A 23,837-nucleotide genomic window follows, 5' to 3' on the forward strand; every position below is an offset into this window, starting at 1 on the left:
GCAGCTGATCAATGATTCTCTCTCATCATTGATTTTTTTCTCTCTTTCCTTTTCCTTTCATCTCTGAAATTAATAAAAATTTATTTTAAAAGATTTCATAAGTAGAAATATAAACTATCATAAGTAACATATTCTTGATCCTGCTGTCAACATGGAGTTCCTGCAGTGCTTGGAGCACCTGGAGGAGTTTTACAGCCTGCTGCACTTCCAGATGGGGGACCAGCATAAGGTGATACCCAAGATGGACCATGACTCACTAAGCAGCAGATTGAAAACTTGTTACAAGTACCTGCATCAGACCAGTCACAGTTTTGCAATTGTTATCCAGGTGCTGGATGAAAAAATGCGCCATGCAGTATGCATATTTTGTCTGTTTCTCTGAGCTCTGGACACTTTAGAAGATGACATAACCATCATCTTATGGTTATGAAAAAAAGTCCCACTGTTACACAACTTTCACTCTTATCTTTAAGACCCTTACTGGCGACTTATGGAGAGCAAGGAGAATGATCGACAAGTGTTGAAGGACTTCCCAATGATCTCCCTCGAGTTTAGAAATCTGGCTGTGAAATATCAAAGAGTGATTGTCAACACTTGCTGGAAAATGAGATTTGGGATGGAGTTTTTTGGATAAGCACGTGACCTCTGAAGAGGAGTGGAACAAGGCTGGTGGGAATTAGCCTTTCTCATCTATTCTCAGGCTCAGAATTAGAAGACCCCTTAGTTGGTGAAGACATAGAGTGTACCAACTCCATGGGCCTGTTTCTGCAGAAAACAAACATAATTCTTAATTATCTGAAAGATCAACAAGAAGGAAGAGAGTTCTGGCCTCAAGAGGTTTGGAGCAAGTATGTTAAGAAGTTGGGTGATTTTGCTAAGCTGGAGAATATTGACTTGGCCATACAGTGTCTGAATGAACTTATACTAAGTGCTCTATACCACATTCCTGATGTCATCATCTACCTTTCCAGACTTAGAAACCAAAGGTTTCAGGTAATGGCCATTGCTACTTTGGCTGCCTATTATAATAATTATCAGGTATTCAAAGGGGTAGTGGAGATTCGAAAAGGACAAGCAGTAACCCTGATAATTGATGCCATCAACATGCCAACTGTCAAAGCTGTAATATATCAATATATGGGAGATATCTATCACAGAATCCCCAACTCAAATTCATCTTCCAGTAAAACAAGGCAGATAATCTCCACCATCAGAACACAGTATCTCCCCAGTTGTCAGCTGACTCCCGAAGCCACTACTCCCCTATTTATCTGTCATTTCTCCTGGCTGCCCTGAGCTAGCAGTATATGAGTACTCTATCTCAGGTCACAGAAGACTATGTCCAGACCAGATAACACTGATTTATTGACCATGAAATAGACTGACCTTTTTTCAAGGATAGATATTGGCGTCCCCTTTTCTCCTCCCCTGCTTTAATCCTGTTATTCTGTGGGCTTGGACCCTGGGAAACTGTGACGTGCAGATGAGAATAAAAGAGGGCATCTCACCCTCAGCATCTAGGACCCAGAGTTGTGTTCACCTGTGCATGGTGGCTGAGGTGAGCACTCAGTGGTGCGGGTCGGGAAGTGGTTGTGCTGGGACTGCTGACAGATCTGTGTGCATCCTGACTAGAGTTATAATTAAATGTATTTAATTTGAAGAAAAAAAAATAACATATTCTAATTATTCCTTAAAAGGTAAATATTTTCCCAATGTCCATATTATATAAATCAAACACATGGCAACACAACAGAGCTAGTCTTAGAACATTGCAGATTTCTCTGAACAGTAAATACCCAACCTTTTCAGACAATATTTCTTCAGTGCTAAGACCTGATTGTCTCTAAAACATTCAGGACACACAACCTCTGATAAGGTTGAACTTTGAGATCACTGGCTTTAATTCACTAAAATGGTAGGTAAGAAATCTGAAGTCAGAGAAATGGAGCAACAAGCAAAAGGGTTTAGGTCTCCTAACTCTCAAGCCACTCCTTACATAGATAAAAGAAAACCTATTTATGATGTTCATCGGCCTGTAATTTTATAGATGGCAATTAGAGGCAGACCAGGAATAGAACCCAGGTGCCCTTATTCTTAACTCAGTGTTCTTTCCTCTCTATCATGTTGGCTTTGCAATTTATTTTTCTTTGCCTTATTTTATTTAATGAACTTTCTTTTTTTTTTTTTATCTTGTGCTTTGCTTTAGTGCATTCCCCAAAACAGCACCATAAATAAACCATTGCACATGGATAATATTTTCTCATGGGAACAATGATAAAATCAAGGGTTGAATTTTTAATCAAGAATGTAGCATCAAACAGATCATATATATGAGCAAGCAGCAACATTCATAAGGGCAAAGATTAAGCAACCACAGACCTTTAAAATAAGTTTCATCTCCTTAAGCCTCAATTACTTCATCTGTAAAACCTGTATAATAGTGGAAGCTAACTCATAATATTGAGGGATTAATGGAGATATTATAAGTAAAGCACTCATCGCAGCCCTAGCTTTTTAGTAAGTGCTTTTAAAGGACTAATTTTTATTAACTGCCAGTTATTTATAGGCACTCTTCATATTTTGTTGGTCATAATCCTCAGAACAGTGTTAAAAGGTAGGTATCATTATTATTCTCACTTTAAAAGTAGAAAATAAAGACCCAGAGATGCAAAGTTACTTGCCCAAGGCAAGTAGCCAGCAAGCAATCATTTCAACCCAGATGACTTGACTTCACAGTCTAGAGTCTTAAATTCTGATCTACAAATAGAGTTAACTTGTAATAAATAATGTAAATATTATCACTTCACTTTAATAGAAGAAATATTATTCATATCATATATAGTAGGACACATGCCTTGAACATTATTTCATAAATGGCTACATTTTACTATAAGGTAAGTGAAACATATCAAAATGCAAACTTATTGAGCATGACACTGGCCACAAACCCATACCCAGGAGCTATATATACAATACTTTAGGTGCTTTATATAATATATGACCCATATTATCATATAATATTGACTAAAATTTTTTAACTTATTTCTCTTTTTCTGAATACTACATTTCTTATTCAACATAAGTTGTCTGAAAGTGTTGTGTGGGGTTGCCTGTTACTGTTGCTAAGGACATCTGAGCATGCATGCTGATGCTGAAAGGCGTGTTTTTTGTAGGGGTTTTCTAATTGTGAAAGATTTCAAGTGTATTTGCCTGGCCAGTGTTGCTCAGTGGTTGAGTATAGAACTAAGAAACCAGGAAGTCACAGTTCAATTTCCAGTCAAAACACATGCCAGGATTGCAGACTCAATCCTCAATAGGGGGCATGCAGGAGGCAACCTATCAATGATTCTTCTTCAGCACTGATGTTCCTATCTCTCCCTTCCTCTCTCTGAAATCAATAACAACATATTAAAGAAAATGAAGTTAACAAAAAAGACAGAACTTAAGCTTGGATAACTATCTACGTTGTTTCATTAAAACTCTTAGGAAAATAGGAATAGAGGAGAAATTTCTTAATCAAAAAATGTTAACTGTACACATTATACAATTATAAACTCACTTCATGTGACATTTCCCTCAAAGTTGAAACCTAGATGATCATGACACTTTACCCCCTTAACTTGGAGGGATGAGCTAAAATTAGAAAAAGAAATTGAGGGAAGATACAGAGCAGACTATAGAACTATAATCATGCCCTGTGTGATGGTAGTGGTAGGCTTTGTTTTTCATTTCCAGTTTAATTAGATGTTTGCTGCAAGGATTTTTTGTTGTTGAGATTTGCATTTGGGGCTAGGTTATGGTCAATTTTAACTATCTTCCATGGGTACTTGACTACAATGTGATTTTCTATCTATAAACAGTGCTCTATATAGAGGGGTGGGCAAACATAGAGTCACAGTTGTGAGTGCTTAAAACACAGAGTTAATTTTGTTATTATTACTTATTAATTATTGTATTATTTGCCATATGAACAACTGTAAACCTACTTTTACTCACCTTTGTACAATGGAGAGGGTTGATCTTATTAACTGCATGGCTAGAGAGTGGAGGAACTGTTCCACTGTGCTCCAAACTCTCTCATTCCTAATCATTATGAATTGTTCTATGCCAGACCATAAACTTAACTAAGCAACATAATCACAGAATTAATTTGATCCTTTAGGTGCTGGAATTTCCTTTATAAATATTCCACGAAGCAGCTTGAACCCCCAGGGTTGGGGTGCTTGGTGTCTGGTGATTCATCCTCTCAGAATGGGAGCTGGAGGGAGCTCTTCCCACCTTCTCCCACATGTGATTAAGTGTCTACAGAAAGGCCAGAGAGTTGTTTTAGGCATTATTTACCAATTTCTGCAACAATATTAATCAAGCATTTGCTGTTCTAGTCCCTTGGAATAAACAGCGAACAAAGCTGTGAAGTGCCTGACCTCAAAGATTATAATCCAGGGGTAACTGAGAAATAGATTTTCCAATTTCTCCTTGCAAGACTCAATTTTTACTTCAATGTATTGAGATAATGTTACTAGGGTTACATAATCTCAGAATGGTGTATTTCCTTATTATTTAGTCACTTTTATAAAATCTCTCATAATACTCTTTTACCCAAATGCCAAATTTGTTGTTTACTAATTGTGGACCCTGAGATAGAAGACACCTACCAAGAAGGACCCCTAGTGGCTAACCAGGATCAAACTTAAACAGAACCTAGCAGCCATTTTTACACAGGGGCCTCTCAGACAAACTGCACTTCAGGGAGAAGCCTGTATTGAACTGCCTGCCTCCTCTGTGTTCCTGCATCTGAGCCAGCACCTTATAAAGTAGTTCCTGGAATCCTATTTCAACCAGTAGGACTGAGGTTTTTTCCATCCAATTAGTGCAGCTGAATCCCCATCAGCATCTTCACCAACCAATCAAAGTGGCTCCATTCTGACCAATCAATCAAGGCAGTGCTTTCTGGACCAATCAAATTGCAAAGATTTAGAGTCCTCCTGATCAGTGAGGTCAGAGTGATCAGGGACCAGGGCAGGGATTATCCTCTGTGTAAGTCAGCTCCTCTCTGGCTCATAGAGTGCACTTTCCCTTTTCACTGAAGGCTGCAGCTCCAGTTTGAGCTGAAGACTTCTTACCAGACCTGAGGAATGGAACAGAGCTGAGTGGGTGGAGCAGAGCAGGGGAGCAAAGGAGCAGGGCAGGGCAGAGTGGAGTAGGGCAGGGGAAGCAGAGCAGGGCAGAGTGGAGTAGGGCAGGGGAAGCAGATCAGGGCAGAGTGGAGCAGAGCTGGTTGAACAGAGCAGAGCTGTCTAGTTGGAGAAAGGCCTCCTCACCCCAGGGAAACCTCACAAATGTTCTGTTCCACAGTCATGTTGTTTCATAATAGAGCTGTGACACTATTGAGTTTTTCTACAGCTGTCCTGTATCACAATTGTGCTGTGGCCCTGAATAAAGTTTCCTTATTCACTGAATACCAAATTGAAGATTCCTAATGGCTTTGAACGGGTATCAACAATCATAAATTGACATAATATAGCAATTTTCTTTTCATTAGCATTTGCACAGCCCTCTCCACATGACATAGGACCATCTTTAGGTATTACCAGGGAGGTTTTGTCCACTCCAAGGCCAGAACAAGACAGAGAAACTTAGGGGTTGCTTCTTTTGGCTGGTAAACATATTTCCTTTATTTTACTTGCTCATTGAGATGACAGTCTTTTGTATCTCTGGCTGGAAGTGTGGTAGGCAGCTCTCATTGCCACTTTACTTACTCTGGGTGGCTTTGACCCCCAAGCCCCAAATCTTTGGGATGCCACTTGTCAGTCTTCAGCCCAGCCAGACATCCTGCTCAGCCTACCAGTTCTTGTTGCCATCTGACCCTTGGAAGCACCTTAGACTTTCTGACAAGCTCAGCTCCACATTTATAAAAGATACTAGAAGCCCGGTGCACAAAATTTGTGCATGGGGGGGGGGGGGGTTTGTCCCTCAGCCCAGCCTGAACCCTCTTTAATCTGGGACCCACCAGGATCAGGCCTAAACAGGTGGTCAGACATCACTCCCACAATCCAGGACTGCTAGCTCCCAACCACTCACCTGCCTCTGCCTGATTGCCCCTAACCACTTTTGCCTGCCAGCCTGATCACCCTAAACACTATGCTGCCAGCCAGATTGACGCCTAACTGCTCCCTGCCAGGCCTGATTGCCCCTTACTGCCCTCCCCTGCAGGCCTGCTCCCCACCCCCAACTGTCCTCCCCTGCAGGCCTGGTTGCCCTCAATTGCCCTCTGCTGCTGGCCTGGTCACCCCCCAACTGCCCTCAACTGCAGGCCTGGTCCCTCCAACTCCCTCCCCTGCTGGCCCAATCACCCCTAATTGCCTTCCCTGCTTGCATGATCGCCCACAACTGCCCTCCCCTGCTGGCCTGGTCATCCCTAATTACCCACTGCCCTTCCCTGCAGGCCATCTTATGGCAGCCATCTTGTGTCCACATGGGGGCAGCCATCTTTAACCACATCAGGGCAGCCATCTTGTTTCTTGGAGTGATGGTCAATTTTCATATTACTCTTTTATTAGATAGTATTTTCTAACATTTTTCTAGCACTTGGTGATATTTGTAGTTGGATGGGTTTCAGATTATTTTTCTACTACATTTCTGGAACCAGAGATCTTTCCAGAGAATCATTTTATTGTTGTTAATCTTCACCCAATGATATTTTTTCCATTTATTTTTAGGGAGGAAAAAAAAGGAAGAGGAGAGACAAAGAGAAATATCAATGTGAGAGAGATTGGTTGCCTCCCACATGCACCCCGACTGGTGGGGCAGGAGATCAAGCCTGCAAGTGAGATATATGCCCTTGACTGGACTCAAACCCTATAACCTTCAGTCCATGGGCTGATGCTCTAACCACTGAGTAAAACTAGCTAGGGCCTGTTTTTGAAAGTCAGGAGTGATTTCACTTTTCTCATCTTCAGTCTATTTTCTCTAAAGTTCATTCAAATATTGACTCAATGCTCCCATCAAAATGCAGCCATCTGAGCACTTCACACACAGAAACATGTTCTAGGGCATTTGGGACCTTGTAGAAGGAGCTCAAAGCACCTCTGCTACAATTGCTACACAGCAGAAGATAGCAGCTTCAGGAAGTTGAAATCTGAGGTGTTTTGGTTTATTAGGGCAACTCTGAACCTTGAAATGAAAATATGCTTGTTGATTATGTAGACTTAACTCATTCCCCAAGCAATTTACACTTTACAGGAAGAGGCAAACATAAATCTTAATACAGTCATTTAAACTCCAGTCCATACTAGTTAAAATGAGCCTGAGATGAGAGCTCTTGATGTAGATTATGCTAATACATTGAATGAACATGATCAGTTTGGAGGGTCTGTGAGAGGAGCTAGGGCTCATGGAAGGAGCCTTCATACTATGTCATCTTGAGCCTTGATGCGAGAACCTTACAGGGCTCTCTATCCTATCTAATAAATATGAAACATGCTAATTGACCCTCACACCATTGCAAAGATGGCAGCACCCACAGCCAATAAGGAGGGAATATGCTAATTGACTGTCATACCTTCAAAGATGGTGGTGCCCACAGCCACAAGATGGCAGCACCTAATCTCGTCAGACACACTGGTGCAGCAGGCATGGGCAAGGCCAGGCCTGCCCTGCACACCTGCCTCCAGAGTCCCCCAGTCCTCTCAGTCCCCCAGACACCCAGAACCTGCCCGAGGTTCAGGCAAGCCTTTCATAGCAGCTGCCCAACCGATGCCTGAGGCTCAGGCAAGCCTTAGATGTTGGCTGCCCAACTGCCCAGGATCAGCCCAAGGCACAGGTAACCAGGGCTGGCCAAAGCTTGTGCTGCCAGCAGTGGCAGCTGCAGATGTGTGATGGGGCATCACCTTCCCCTGATTGCCTGGTCACCTCTCACCCTTGATTGCTCCTGGTTTGTGAGAGGGGACAGGCCAGGCTGAGGGACACCCTCTCCAATGCATGGATTTTCATGCATTGGGCCTCTAGTACTTACAATAAAGTTCTATGTTTGCAACTGTTCCTCCCCTTATTTCTTCTCCACCTCAGCTCTCTGTGCAACGAGTACATATGGCTGTCCTGTCTGTACTGGGCTGCAACCCTTTCTTTTTCCACATAAATCTTCTTTGATGATGAAACACCTAGTTGATATTGTTTTTGAGTCACAGCTCTTTTATCCCATGGAATTAAACCCCAATGCTACCTATCAGGACTTTTCTTCTTTCTCCCCCCAAAAGTAAATATTTTGGCATTATAAAAAGTGATTTTAGGGATGATTTCTCCCCAAATATTAGATCAAGTTGATGGCAGGACCAGCTTTTCAAACATTTTTACAAGTACCTCCTGAATGGTCCCATACTAGTCTCTCTCTCACACACACACATAAGTGTGTGTGCATGTGTATGCATGCATCCCTGCATAACCTCATGACTTACGGCTCCAAATTGACCAGACATTCTTTTCCATGTGCAATTTTCTTTGCTGTCATCTATTTTCATCATCCTGTCACTGTAAAATATATTTATTAAATGCCTAGGCATATCAAGGGGTAGACAAAACTGAATAAAATCAGCAAAAATCCATGTCCCCAAGGACTATACATTCTAATGACTCGTTATCATTATTGCTACTATCCATTAAGCACCTGCTGTATACCAGGCTCTGTCCTAGCTGCTTTAACTATGCATTATATCTAATTCTCATAACTTTCCTACAAGGTGAATTATTATTCCACTTAACAGATAAAGAAGTTGAATCTCACAGAGAATAATGAATCTACTTAAGTGAATAAAAGCTACAGCCAAAGGTTTTGCTCTTTTAATGCTATGGTGGTAATCATTTACCTAAACCAAACCAAGCAGCTTGCTTACCTGTGAAGCCACCACTGTCCCACTGTCCCAAGCCTCCCACACATTCATGATGGTGCTTAGCTGCCATGACTCCTGGAGTACTCAAGGGACAGATCATATCACATTTATCACAGACTGCCAGTGTTTGGCACAATACCAAAACAAATTAAAATAATAGATACTGAATTACTAAATAAATATTACTTCTGGCATCCCTAATCCTCAAGCATCTACAGGGAGCTGCCCATCGAAAGTGGTGGTCAAGGAGTGGGGGTGGCTGGGGAGAGGTCAATGGGGGGAAAGGAGACATATGTAATATTTTCCTTTATAATAAAAGGCTAATGTGCAAATAGACCGAAGGGGGAATGACTGATCACTATGATACACACTGACCCCCAGGGGGCAGACGCTCAATGCAGGCTCACAGCTGGTGAGTGCAGTGGCAGTGAAGGGAGCCTCTCCCGCTTCTGCTGCAGGCAATGGTAAGAAGCGAGGGGTTCTGGACTGGGAGAGCCCCAGACTGTGAGAAGGATGTCTGATTGCCAGCTTGGTGGATATCTCCCGAGGAGTCAAAGACTGCAAGAGGACACAGGCCAGGCTGAGGGTCCCCCACAAACTGCACAAATTTTGTGCACCAGACTTCTATTTTGTAATACTTTAAACATTAAGTAATTACAAAAAAAATTTTAAAAGGCAGAAACTGGTTTGGCTCAATGGATAGAGTGTCGGCTTGGGGACTGAAGGGTCCTGGGTTCGATTCCGGTCAGGGGCATGTACCTTGGTTGTGGGCATATCCCCAGTAGGGGGTGTGCAAGAGGCAGCTGATCGATGACTCTCTCTCATCGATGTTTCTAACTCTGTATTTCTCTCCCTTCCTCTCTGTACAAAAAAATCAATAAAATATATTAAAAAAATTAAAAAGAAACGGTGATGATTGGCCCAAGGTTGTACAGAGACTTGAAACTTCTCTCCCTTACTTGTTCTCATTTTGCCATCCAAGGTTCACAATAAGCACATAATGTGCTGAGTCATGCAGCTGGTGGAGTATCCTAACCATCTTGAATGAGACAACATACATGTATAAAAGAAAAAAAAAATGCTAGTTGACCATACCTTCGCTACCTCCACAGCCAACCATGCAAATTAACCCAACAAATATGGTGGTTAATTTGCATACACTGTGGGAGGGAGGAGTGAAGACTGAAGACAGCATAGAAGGAAGAGGGAGAGAAAGTGGAAAGCAAGGTGGTGACTGGAGGAAAAGCATTGGGTGGGAGCTAAGGGCCCGAGGAGGCAGGGAAAGCTGGGGATGGGGGATGGCGGGAGAGGAGGTGGTGCTGGGAGGGGAGCCCATTGGCAGCCCTGTTCTTGCAGGAATCTTTCTGCAATGGGCCTCTAGTACATAATAAGTGCTGATACAAAGTATTATGAAAACAAAAGATGATATTATTATTACTGTTCAAGTAAGTTCCAGGCCTTTTAACTAACAAAACCTCTCATCATTGAAAGACACCATGTAACTAGAAGTAGAAATCGCATTCCAAACATTTTTTGGCAGGGTCTACAAGCCATCAAAATATCATCGCTGTCTCATTCATTGACTAAACAGAGTCAGTGTCTCACCTAAACTTAGCATGAGGTGCTTCCATATTTTCTAGGGGAGAAAATGGTAATTTTAAAATGTAGACTGAAAGATACCTTACCTTTGAATCCCAACCCCCAAAGTAAGCTAATCATAAATATAATTTTTTAAACTTCTGTAGAACTCAGAGAATATATTGGTAATTTCAATGTGATTCAGTTTATTAAAGTTCTCCTGATTTTTAACTTAAAAATTGTTTATTAATTTACAGTATCAGTCAATATCTTATTATTAAATATCTTGAAAATCTCTCAACACTTTTATGCTTTGATCAGTACAATTCTGTAACTTATAACTATTTGCCAATTCTTTTTTATTTAAATCTGATAATTAAACATACATCATGAAGAATCATAAAACATAAATTGTTCTAAAATTTTGTTTAAAATATATTTTGTTTATTAACAATATCTATGAAGCTCCTAATTAATACAAACAAGGTTCTAATTAATAATGGATCAAAACAAATGCCCTGTGTGGTCTTTTATGGTACAAAAATAGCATTTTATGCCGAAACTGGTTTGGCTCAGTGGTAGAGCATCGGTCTGCAGACTGAAAGATCCCAGGTTCGATTCCGGTCAAGGGCATGGGGGTGTGCAAGAGGCAGCTGGTAGATGTTTCTCTCTCATCCACGTTTCTAGCTCTCTATCTCCCTTCCTCTCTGTAAAAAATCAATAAAATATATTTTTTTTAAATAGCATTTTATAATTAAAATTAGACAACTATGAAATTTTGCTTTGTTTGTTTGTTTTTTGTTGTTAATTTTCACCTGAGGATTTTTTTTTATTGATTTTTAGAAAGAGTGGAAGGGAGGAAAGGAGGGAAAGAGAAAGAGAGACATCGATATGAGAGAGACACATCAATTGGTTGCCTCCTACACTCACCGTAATGGGAGCTGGGATTGAACCTGCAATCCAGGCATGTGCCCTTGACCAGGAATCAAACTCATGACCTTCTGTGCATACGCTAACACTCTAACCACTGAGAAACACCAACCAGAGCAAAATATTTTGCTTTTGATGTTGATTACAGCTCACAAGACTATAATTTATTAATATAATTAATTTATATATTTGATGTATATCAATAATCACTTTTAAAATGCTACATTGTTAGTAAATGAATATCAAGTCTGCATACAGCTATGCACAGGAAAGAGAAAAGAGATTTTTGTTCACTGATAATAATAAATAGATGTACATAGTAGTACCCTCCTCCTATATACCATCAGCTGTTTCCTATACAGTTAAGTGGAAGAAAACATTGCTCATTAATACAAATTTCATTTGTATTAGAACCTACAATAGTGGAATGCTTGGCAAAGCCTTGACTGCGCTAATTGTGTAAAATACAAAATATGTGGAGAAACGGAGAAATAACACAGGGACTGGCAGTAGGCAGAGCAGCCACTGAACTCTGACATAAGGGGCCCAAAGCAAGGGAGGGGGCAATATGAAGGATGAGGTCTTTTCTACTCAGTTCTCAGTTTATTCCACCTCTGATCTGAGGGTCAGTAGTAGTGATTTTACAAACCCGTTCCACACACTGTGAGGAAATTCTGTAAACTCAGGATTATAATGTGAAATCATGATGACCTGTCTCCCCATTGTTTAAAAACAATCTAATGAATGGAATTTAGCAAATATTGCTAAGAACAGTGCCAGCCAGGCTAACCTACAGCTTCTCTTACATGTCTTTACTTGCTGCCATGGAGTGTTTCTCAAGTAGTTTACTTAGGGAGTTACTGAGCATGTCAGAGACAAGAAGAAATTTACCCCTCATTTAAAGAACAGTGATTATTATCGAACTAGAGACTTGGTGCACAAAATTTGTGCATGTGTAGGGTCCCTAGGCCTGGCCTGTGACCAGGGCCCATCTGTGGAGCCATCAGTGGGACAATGAGTGGGGTGAGGGGGCTGCTGGCACTGCCTTGGCTGGCCTGGTGCTGCCTGCTCACTGGCCCCACCCCCTGGAGGCATCAAGGGGGCATTTAAGGAGTGGGACAATTGGGGGGTTGGGCCAGTCCACTTTGCCAGCCAGCCCTGCCCCCTGCTGCTGCCCCCTCACCAGCCAGCCCTGCCCCCCAACAGTAAATTCTGCAGGGTGACTGGCAGGGCTATCAGGGAGCCCCCATTGGCACCCAACTTGGCTGGCCTAGGGCCTGCAGGCTGGGAGCAGCTCATGCGTTAAGCATCTACTCTATGGTGGTCAGTGCGCGTCATAGCAACCAGTTGTTCTACTAGTCATTCTGCTGTTTGGTCAATTTGCATATTAGGTTTTATTATATAGGATAGTAGGAGATATTTAAAACTAACAACAAGTCAATCTTTTCATTCCCTAGCTCATTCTATTGGTATCATATTCAGCTTCTCTCTCTCTCTCTCTCTCTCTCTCTCTCTCTCTCTCTCTCTCTCTCTCTCTTCTCCCAATTATTTTGACTCTATGAATTGTGAAGGTTGAAAAGAGCATTCCAGAAGAGGAAACTAAAACTCTAAAATAAGAGTGAGGGGCCATGTCAATTATATACCTACCACCTTGCATAGAACAGAATTTGGCTCATACTTTGATATCCCCTCACCATCCTCTATGCCATGGAGTTGATTTTTAAGAGGGAAGGGAAGTTAAATGTATGGATTCCTCCAACACCTCTAACCATTTTAGGGTCTGCTATGTTATGACCACTTTAAAGATAGCACTCTGCATTCACTTCCCTGAAGTCTGACTGTTGTCCCTGCTTCTCTCTGGTCCTCCAAATCCTAAAAAATACATATATATATATATATATATATATATATATATATATATATATATATATATATATATATATATATATTATATATATATATATTTTATATATATATATATTTTATAATATATATATTAATAATAATAAGAAACAAACACAAACAAACAAACCAACTAAACAAAACAGTAAAACCCTGTAACACAACTCTGAAGGAGCCAGCATTCATTAAGGATCTTTTTGGAGAAAGGAGTGAGACCATTGAGGCCACCAGATCTTTTTCTATTTCCTCATCCAACCAATCTAGGAAACCCACCTTGGTACTATTTTAAGACAACAAACAACTGATACATGAACTCAGTGACTAGTGTTCAAATAGCAAGCCCAAAGTCAGATTTTAAAATTGCTAACATTTTGTGAAAATTTGGAATTTTTATTGTTTTATTTTAAAGAATTTCATGGGATACCCTTTTGAGAACTCAAAGAGATCTAGAGACAAAAAGGAAGTAGAATTTACTATGCTCTTTCCTCTGTCTTTTTTCCACTCCTTCTTTCTACCCTTTGAGAAATCTATGAACCTAAAACCTGGTGACCCATCATCTGACCCCATAAACCTATCTTTCTAATATGATAAGATGATATAATCTTAGCTAGAAAAGATGTTATTTTTATAAAATGTGCTGAGGTAGTAACCTGATGCTGTGGATAAGGATATAATCACATTTTTCATTTATCCCTTGAACTTGGGCAATCTTTCATAGATTGTTACTGTGAGCAGGCTCATAAATGCTTCTTAGGAGCACTTCATTCAATCATTACAACAATGCTCCAGGTGAGCACTGCTTTCGTCCTGCTTTAGGCCAAGAGTCAAGCACAGAGACAGAACGTTCCTCCCAGGTGATGTGTGAAAAAAATTGTGACCCACATATTTAACTCCCAGTGATAACCTTTGAACCACAATCCATACTGCTTCTGCTTTAACACAAACCCTGGCTAAAAACCTTTACCTGACCAGGCATGCCAGGGATGCTGACACATTCACCTTGGATGGATGGTAAGCACTAACCAGGGCTAACCTGGTTGTCACTAACAGTAAGTTCAACATGGTCCTGCAATGAAGGAGGGCTTTATGGAAAGGAGGAGTTCAGAGTGGTCCTGAAAAATTGCATTACTAAATGATGGAGGGTGTTCTAGGCAGGTGCAACAGAATGTGCAATACCATGGAAGGGGTAATGATTAGGGAACACAAAGAGGATGGTAACAAAGGTCAGCTTCAAGAATGAGAAAGAGAAGGTGCTTGGAAGATCAGTGGGACATGTCATCAGAGGGGCTGGTAAGGCCCTCCAAAACAAGAAATGGAGTCTGGCTCTGGCAGTACCAGGGATGCAACCCCAATAGTTCTAGCGATTCGGTAATTATTTATTGACTGAACTTTGCATGCCAGCCTCAGTGCAGGGTTGTGTGGATATAGCAGTGGACAAGGCAGGCCAAGTTCCTTCCCTCACAGAACTCACATTCAAGGAAGGAAGGAGATAAATATTGAAAAAGCTTGATAAATCAAACAGCAATCAACTTTTAGTTGAAATTCTATTTCCAGAGACATGTCTTGCCTTCTACTAGATCCTCAAATGGTTCTGACCCAAAGATTTCAGTTTCAAATGCCAGCTTCAACTTTGCCTTCAAATCCCATCTCTGGCTCTCAATTTAATGAATCACGATATATTTGTGCTGAGAGTAAATATTGAAATCATTCAGTAAATGTTGTTCATTTTACAGATGAAGAAACGAAAGGTCCAGAGAGATGACCTCCTTGGCCTAATGTTACATAGAGAACTGGTGGCATAATTAGGTTCACTTCCAAATCTACTCACATCTAACCCAGTGGTCTTTTCATCATACCGTTCACCTCCCAGTTATGCCCTTCTAATCTTTCTCTTCTGGAAAAGTCACAGTGAGAAGAATTACTTCCTTTATAACATACTGCACTCTGAGGTCCCTGGGACAGAGCAGAGCCCTGCCTTTCAGTCAGCAAGATCGGAGAAGGCAGTTACTAAAATAAAAAAATAAATTAAAAAAAACAAATTTTACATCCTCCCTGCTGCCCTGGAAACAGAAAATGGCCCAAGTTTGTTAAGATAGGGGCAAAACCAGGAAGAAATAGAGACAGTATCTACTTAAATAGATGGAAAATGCTTTTCTAAAGGGGGAAAAGTACCTTACCCATGTGAATAATCACCTCTCATTTATTAATTTTATAAACAAGAATTTCTATATGGAATGTTTATACAGAGAAGCCACAAGCAACCGGTGTTGTAATAACGCCCACACAATCCCTTGCATAATGTTCTAGAAATGCATCGAGAAGTCTGGAGAAGGTCCAAGTCTGGGTGGCAGGACAAAGGGAGTCTTGGTCTCAGACAGAATCACACAGACACCTGGAAGTTGCCTTTGTTTGGCCAAGAATGCACCTGGACTCTTACTCTTCCCTCTGCAGTGGAAACACAGGGGTCTGATCAGAATAAATAAAAGGTGATTCTTGGTACAGGATCATAGAAAGAGCCAACTAAAACTGGGATCCCAAGAAAGACATACAATATACTCTAACCAAAGTTGAACCCCTTTGTTTCTTTGCTAATCTAGGTGGCTTGTTATTTGTTTTGACTTTAGCAGCTTCCTATCTTTACTTCTGCTTTCAAAAACCAAAAGAGAGGTTCTCCCCCAGAGACCAAATGTTTCTCTTCTTTCTCCTAGATTCAGGGTTAACATCTGTGTTCTGGAATCAAGAAATATTAGTGATATTCTCAAAGGTTCTTGCTTGACAACATCTCCAACTTAAGGAGGGCCTGAGAAATCCCCCGCTAGAATCAAAGCCCTGACATTTGTAAGCTCATGGTTTATTGTTTCTTCTCTATTGGCTGTTGAAAGAAAAATTGCAGGGGCATAAAACCAACCCATTGCCCTCAGTAGATTATTCTTTACTGAACAGTACCATGTGTTTAATAATCTTCTTAAGAAACAGCTTTCTGCCTCTGGGTTCTCTTGTGCTGTACCCAAGATAGCCTAAGTATCTCCAAACGTTCAAAGGCACAGCCCATGATTTCACAAACGCAGAAATGTTTGTTTTCTTTTGGGCAGTAACATATGCTTGGGTTTTTGCCAACTCTATACTAGAATCACACAGATTATAATGAAGCATACAGTTCAGATACTCAAATGTGAAGAGTTATAAGAAACTTCAAGCCCATTTAAATCAATCTCTTCTGACAAAGGAGTTCCCTGATCCAGAGATGGTAAAGGTTTAGTGCAAGACACTTGGCTGGCTGCAGACACAGGCAGCACTTAAAGTTTTGTCTTCTGACCCTAACTTTCTGGGGCTCTTGCCTGGAGTCATATCACTTTCAGGCCAGAAGTTGAAGATGATTGAGCATATGTAAAAGCAGGGGAAAGTGCAAGTACTGTCCTCTGATAATGTTCACACTTTCTTTGGGCCAATTTTTTTTTTTTTTTTTGCAATTATCCTTTAGTAAATACCCAAAATTTAAATTTAAATATAGTCCAGTGGTTCTTCCAAGGAATTTGAAGGTCTATCTTGATTACAGGAATATCATCTAAGCAAGCAAAAAACCACTTCTTGAATGTTTTCTGGAAAACCTAAATATGATATGGAGCCATAAATTATACTTCATTATATGCCTTTGCTGTTCCAGAACATTAGTGTTTAAAAGGAAGTGCCACTTGAGAGATGCTGACAAAAATCTATTGCATCTTTCTGACAAGGTTGCTGTGCTAGGAATGGGAAGAGGTGAGCTAAAAAACAAGAGAAAGTTTATTCAGACAGAGTCTGAATGTCTGGGCCAACTTTTCCCTGTTAGATAAGCTGCTGGTTTGTCAGCCCTAGAAATGGCATGTGTAATCATCATGTCTCTTTGCCTGCATAGGGCATGCCCAGGAGGCTCTGGTGAAAGGGAAATTTAAATAGTGGTGCTTTCAGGGCCAAGATGCGTGACAACAGCATCAGTTACTAGCTGTGTCTGCTGTTTGGGGGCACTGTGTGGGACTTTGGTGAGGCCTGTTTCCTGAGAATAAAAGCTTTTCTTCTGGAAGTAACACACAGAGACCACCTGCAAGCAGTGTTTATGAATCACTAGCAGGGACCGACTGATCTTACAATGGAACTGTGCCATATAAACATCCATTATTCTACAAACCAATATGCACAATGCCACCTAAAGTCCTCCAAGAGCCTATGTGTGGGTTACAGTGGGTAAACAGTACTCGCACAGAAAAAAAAGAACCTGGCTCCTTTTAAGCAATGTTAATATTAACTCTACCCACATCAAAAGTGGCATTTTAACTTGAGGCTTGTTTTCTAACCTCTCTAGAAGTCATAGATAAAATCAGAGTAGAACTCAGAGAACTGAATTTCCTAATTTGGGCTTAATCTATTTCAATAGGGGCTCTTGGCATGCATGTGAATATATGTGTCTCTGAGTGTAGGTGTGTTTGTGTGTGTGTATTGTGTGTGTGTGTGTGTGTGTGAGTGTGCTTATTTGGTAGCATGGATTTAATAAGAACACACCCAGGAGAATTTTATGAGATTACATATTAGAATATAGATGCTAGAAAGGGAATTAATATTTTCCCAGTAATAGCAAGCAGGTAAAATCAACTATGAAGAAAGAAAGAAGGGAGTGAGGGAAGGAGAGAAGGAGGAAATAAAGAAAAGACAGGAAAGGAAAGGAAAGGAAAGGAAAGGAAAGGAAAGGAAAGGAAAGGAAAGGAAAGGGGGAAAGGAAATAAAAAGAAAAGCCTTTCTCATCCAATGTAAGCTCCAATAGATACCATTGTTTCTCACTCCTAAACACATCTGCAGAGTTTTTTGTGAGGGGATCAATTCAGTGTTTCTTAGTCCTAAAAGAAAAAACAAAAAACAAAAAAACACCAACAACAAACCATTCAGAATAGATGTAATTTGAAAACATGCTAACTTCTAAAGCAAATGAGTGTGGAGATATGAGTTTAAGATCTTGTAGAGTTTAATTATTTCTAGAAGGGACAGGAAAGCAGACAGTAAACCCTTCAACTGTGTCCAGGTGCCTACAGGAGAGGGGCACTAGTAGTGGAGAGAGAGGAATGACTCCAGGGAAGTGGAATCACCCTGTGTTTGGGAATAAACAAACTCCACATGGCACTGAGTGCTATGACCACTGGGATCACCTGTGGGAACTTGTCAGGCTCAGATATACAAAATATATTTCTGTTGTAACCATAACATAACTTCTCAGGTGATTACACATCTACCATTTGAAAAGTGAAATGTGAACAAGGCCTCATTTCATGTGGCATCTGAGATTCTAGAGCAGCCTCTGGAATAGGCCCAGGAAGGTGGGGAATGCAGAGATGACTCACCGTGAATGCCTCACCAACCTTTGTCAAGCTCTCTTTTTCCCTGACTCAAAATTATTGTAAAAGAGAAGAGTAAAATCAATTTTAAAAGGAGAGAAAAACAGATTTTTGAAGTAAATTTCAGTCTAAGACTAGATTATTCAAAATGCAAAAGGCTGATGATTTATGAAAAGTGATTTGGTGAAAACCAAGACTTAGAAATCAGTAGTTGAGTTTCCTCACTTGTGAATGTAATCATAATGAGAAGGATAGGGACTGGAGCAGGAAAGAGCACTGTGTTTGAGTTCAGTTCCCCTTTAAAGAGTGGAATAAACTAAACTCATGACATTAAAACTAGGAGAGCTGAGTCAATCAAGAAGGTAAAGATAGATTAGGGCACACAGCCAAGACAAGGGTCAGAGGCCATCAGGAGCCATATGTGGTGCCATGCAGATACACCGAATTGCAGGAAGAATGTATTTGACCCTCAGAAGAGATGCAGTTATAAGAATTTTACATGAAACCTCATGACTTCTGCTCTCCTAGTTCTTAGCATCCTTGAGGCCCACATTCATTTATGGAACAAAGTGCAGAGAAAAGGAGGCTTGCAAGAGAGGTACTAACAGGGGAAATGTGGCCTTTTGCATCCTCAGAGCTCTGCCCAATGCTTAAAACATGGTAGAAATTCACTTACTATTTGTTGAATGAATGAACAAATGAATGAACAGCTAAATGAACTGGATGGATATTGTGGAAGATACAAGGGATTGGTCAAAATAGTTGACACAACTAAGGAGCTTATAGTCAAGTTGAAGAGAAAAGTAACACATAAAGTTAAAAGCAACACACAAAAAAGTGAAGTCTCTTCTTTGTTCTACTTACCTCCTCTTTCTCGGGGATCCTGTCACACCCACACACTCTACTCAGAGTGTGTCTGTAGGCATCCATGTTCTGTTTCCTGAATACAGTCCACCTTCTAAGCCAAGCTTCTGAAATAAGAGAAGTCCTTTGGTACCAGGAAGGTAGTGGCCTAGAAGAAAGATATGTTCACCTCACCTGGGGCATATAGATTATATTCTCAAGAATTTGAACTACCAAACACTGGGAGTGAAAGCTGAAAGGACAATTGATGAGAGAGGCCACAAACAAGTCAATACCATGAGGATTTTAAAATTAATAGAAAGTAACAATTATGAGTAAATTTTGAGAAAGGATATAGATTAAGTCATTGTTAGTAGGAAAAGTATGAAGCCACATGAAAAAAGGGTCAGACAGTCACTGAATCTTGGTAAAGGTGGATGCTGGGCTGATGGACCTGAAATTCCTCCTGAAGAAGACCCTGGAGATGCTATGGGGACCAAATGACCTTCTGGGTTCAATTTCTATGAGCTCAGATTTGACTATGAATTTTTTTCCCCTCTAGTTTCCATGGAATTATTTTCCCCTTACGCTATGCATAGCCTTATAATATACTTCATTTTTTTTTAAAGCTGGTCTGAGTAAATTCCCATGTCTGGTATGTCCAGGAGCTTCCCTAATTAAATAAGGGCTATCACAAGGCAGTGCTTGAAATGACTGGCTGATACAATGAATGACATAGGCTCTCAGTATAGAAAATATAATAATTCATCTGGAATGTTCACAATATTTTTTTAAAAAAATCAAATATTGGAAAGGTAGAGAGTGAGGGGAATAGAAATGCTGCCAAACGAGGCATATTGCATTAGCAGAGGCCTACTGACATGACACAGAACAACCATCCACTGGGATGGAGTGGCTCTGCTTGCTGTTAGCCTTTCTGACGTCAGATCCAGGCCCTGCACTTGCTGACTTGCTGTGCATCACCAGAGTACTTGTGCCCCAGTTTCCTGCTCTGTGCTGGCAGGTCAGCCAATGCCTGGAGGGCAGGAGAAAGAGTAGAGGTAAGGTATTCTTCCTTCTCTGAATTAGATAATATCTCTAACAGCATCTGTATCTCCTAATAGTCCAAAGAAAATCAATTTACTATTAGTTCCAGTTCTTTAGAAATTAGAAGTTAGAAACAACAGGTTATTGATATCCAGAATTGGTAGAGTGTGGAGAAAGACCTTGGCTTACACTCTGGTGGAAATGCACATTGGCACATTAGTATAACAGCCCAAACTCATTTTGAGAGCAACATAGTAGTATCCATATAATTTAAGAGTCACAGACATTTTACCCTAGCAATTAGAAATCTAGGGCGCAAGGGTGTAGGAAACTAGAAATCTAGGAATGTATCTAGAGTCTAGGAATCTCATAAGTGACAGCTACATGTCCACAGCTGTTTAAGGGCTATAATAGTGAAAGATGAGAAACAATATAGTTCTCTATCAGTAGGAGAAATCTTACAGAATTACAATATTATACTATGGAATGCTGAATCTTTTGAAAAGCATAAACTAGATTATTTGTACTGATATGGAAAAAATGATACATTGTTACATTAAAAAGCAGGAATCAGACACTGTCAACAGTGTCTATGGTCTCGCTCTGTAAATGTGGGGATAGTTACTTGCCTTCCAGTAACCATCTGTCACCAGCACTGCCACCAGGAGCAGAAGGGAAGTGAGACTATCACAGAATGCTGCAGAGGTCAGAGACACTGGGCATGGGAATCAAGCACTGGTTAACCAACCTCAAATTAGGCTCCTCACCTCTCTTTCAGTTTTTTCATCTCTTAAATGGAGCTAGTCATTGTGGTCTAGCACATACTAGCAAAGGAGATGTGAGATATAAATAAGGTCATTGTATAAATATGCTTCCAGAAATGTAAAACCCTACAATATAGAGGAGATGCCAACATCATTGTCACTATTTTTATTGTTAAGCTGTGCATATTTGTGTCCCTTCAAATTCATATGTTGAATTCCTAACACCCAATGTGTTGACATTAGGAGGTGAGGCATATTACAAGTGATCAGGTCATGAGGCTAGAACCCTCATGAATGGGATTAGTAACCTTATAAATGAGACCCTAGAGGGCTACCTAGTCCCTTTGATCATACAGGAAAAAATGAGCAGTCTGTGACCCAGAAGAAGTCCTCCTCCAGAATACATCTTTGCTGGTACCCTGATCCTGGACTGCTAGCCTCCAAAACTATAAAAAATAAATGTCTGTTGTTTATAAGCTACTCAATTTTGTTTTTTTGTTTTTTGTTATAACAACCCAGACTCACTAAGATGGTCATCATCAACAACTTTGGCTCTTTGAGCCATCATCCTCTTTGGAAAGGGAAAAATTGAGTCACATGGCTCACCAATTCAAATCTAGAGTTTTAATGAACTGGTCAACTTCTTGTTCCACTCAAAGTGGAAGATGATTTCTCACTGTCTCCTCTTTCACTCTGAGCAGGGTAGTAAGCCATTTTGCCTGACAAAATGATGCTATCAGCACCATAAATACATACCTGCAGGGCTCTTTTCCATTCAAAAGGCCAAGTTTTTGTCAACTCATCTTGCATTTGGCAAAGGCAACATTTCTTAATTGAAAAAAAAGCTAGGTGTGAGTCATATGAGTCCTGTGACATCTAAGTTACTGAAACTCCAGTTTCAATAAATGTTCTTTTGTAGAAGAAAAGAATATCCCTTGCTTTTTTATGTATCTCCTTAGTAAGAGTGTAAATAGTTGCTGACACACACATTTAAGGTGAAAAACAAGTAATCATTCTAAAAAACAAAATTCAGACCTACATTCAGCTGCTGAAAAATGAAATGAAACTATCAATAATTGTATTCAAGCAAAGGTACATTTTGCATCTGTAAGAAGCTGGTCCCTCTGCTGGTAGTACAAATGACATAGAGATGAACAAGATACATTGCTAAAACACAACACCAGACATGTATCTTTGAATTAAAGCAATCTGAACAAAATGCAAATCTTAGCTTGCAGAAAGTCATAAATTCTAAGTGATGAGAGATATTCTAAGATTTTTCTCTCATAAATCTGCTTGTAGATCTCTTTTATAGTAATCAAAGCTTCCATGGGCCTCCATTATGTGTTTCAAGAAATCTTACAAGCTTCCCTTAGGAACCTGTTACACTTGTAAAAGCACCTGAAGAGGAAATTCTCCATAGGTACCCCAGGTTCAGATTAAGCCATTTCTCTTCTCAGAACTAAATGGATGTTTTGAAGCTCGACATTTATACAATTGAAAGCTTACTCACCAAATTTCTTCATTCATTAATTTATCATCAGAATAGACCAACTTGCTTCTCTGTACTTCCATTTGTGGTGGAAGGCTCTGAGCACATGAGAATGAGTGAGAACCATCCTGCCTTCTCTAAGCTCTAAGGCACCAAGAACAGAAAAAGGAAGGAACCAAAAAAGGAAGGAGGGATACTTCCCAAGGAAATGAAGTGGGGTTCATAAGGAAGGCTTCTCATTTTGGTTGAAACTTGAAGAGTAAATATTCTGTGTTGAACAAATCAAAATCATTCAACTATCATCCCTGCATCCTTTTATAGGCAGCCTGTTTTCCAACCTCTCACCACAGGTGTGACTTCCTCCTCCCATTCTCTGTGAGTGAACTAAACCTCCCTTAGTTTTTGTTTTGGTTTGTAGGCATAAATCTTGCTCCCCAATAGCTATAGATTCTTGAAGATGGAAATCACATCATGGATTACTTTGCAACCTCCATTGCACTCAGCCCAGCACAAAGCCCATGGCATGTGCTGGAGAAGTGCTTGCAGGTAGGCTGACTACCTCACAGGTTACTACTCCAGCTCTCACTGCCCTGATACTTTTGTGGAATCTCATATCACATATTGCAACTGCTATTTTAATACACTCACAGCTCAAACATGTCCCCTAGGACAGGGACTTTCAAACTTATTTTACTGGTGAGAAGTGTTTCCATCATCATCCATATCTACAAGTGAAACAGGAGTATCGTGAAATGAAACTTATTCTATGTAATTCATATGTTCTGTTTCTTATTATATTTTAGTTTACTTGGGCTTTTATATCTAGTCTTATTCTGCTCTACTTCATTTTTATTTTATTTTTTAATGAATCATTATTGTTAAGATTATTACAATCATTCCTCTTTTTCCCCTCTATAGCTCCCCTCCACTCAGTTCCCACCCCATCCTCTGCCTGTACCACCTCCCCCCCCCCCCCAACTGTCCTCATCCACAGGTATACAATTTTTGGCCAGTCTCTTCTCTCATCCCCCACACC

General features: G+C 40.3%; 1 protein-coding gene across 1 annotated transcript; it reads left to right on the forward strand.

Moving 5' to 3' along the window:
* Positions 1 to 677: 677 nt before the first annotated feature.
* On the forward strand, positions 678 to 1,296 carry LOC311618274 (squalene synthase-like; the record flags this gene model as incomplete). The annotated part of the gene is made up of 1 exon (XM_084875690.1): positions 678 to 1,296. The coding sequence occupies exon 1, from the start codon at positions 754 to 756 to the stop codon at positions 1,294 to 1,296; it is 543 nt and encodes a 180-aa protein (XP_084731816.1). The 5' UTR covers positions 678 to 753.
* Between the last annotated feature and the right edge of the window lie 22,541 nt (positions 1,297 to 23,837).

This window comes from Pipistrellus hanaki, assembly GCF_964339955.1.
Source record: "Pipistrellus hanaki genome assembly, chromosome: 2".
Classification (NCBI taxonomy): domain Eukaryota; kingdom Metazoa; phylum Chordata; class Mammalia; order Chiroptera; family Vespertilionidae; genus Pipistrellus; species Pipistrellus hanaki.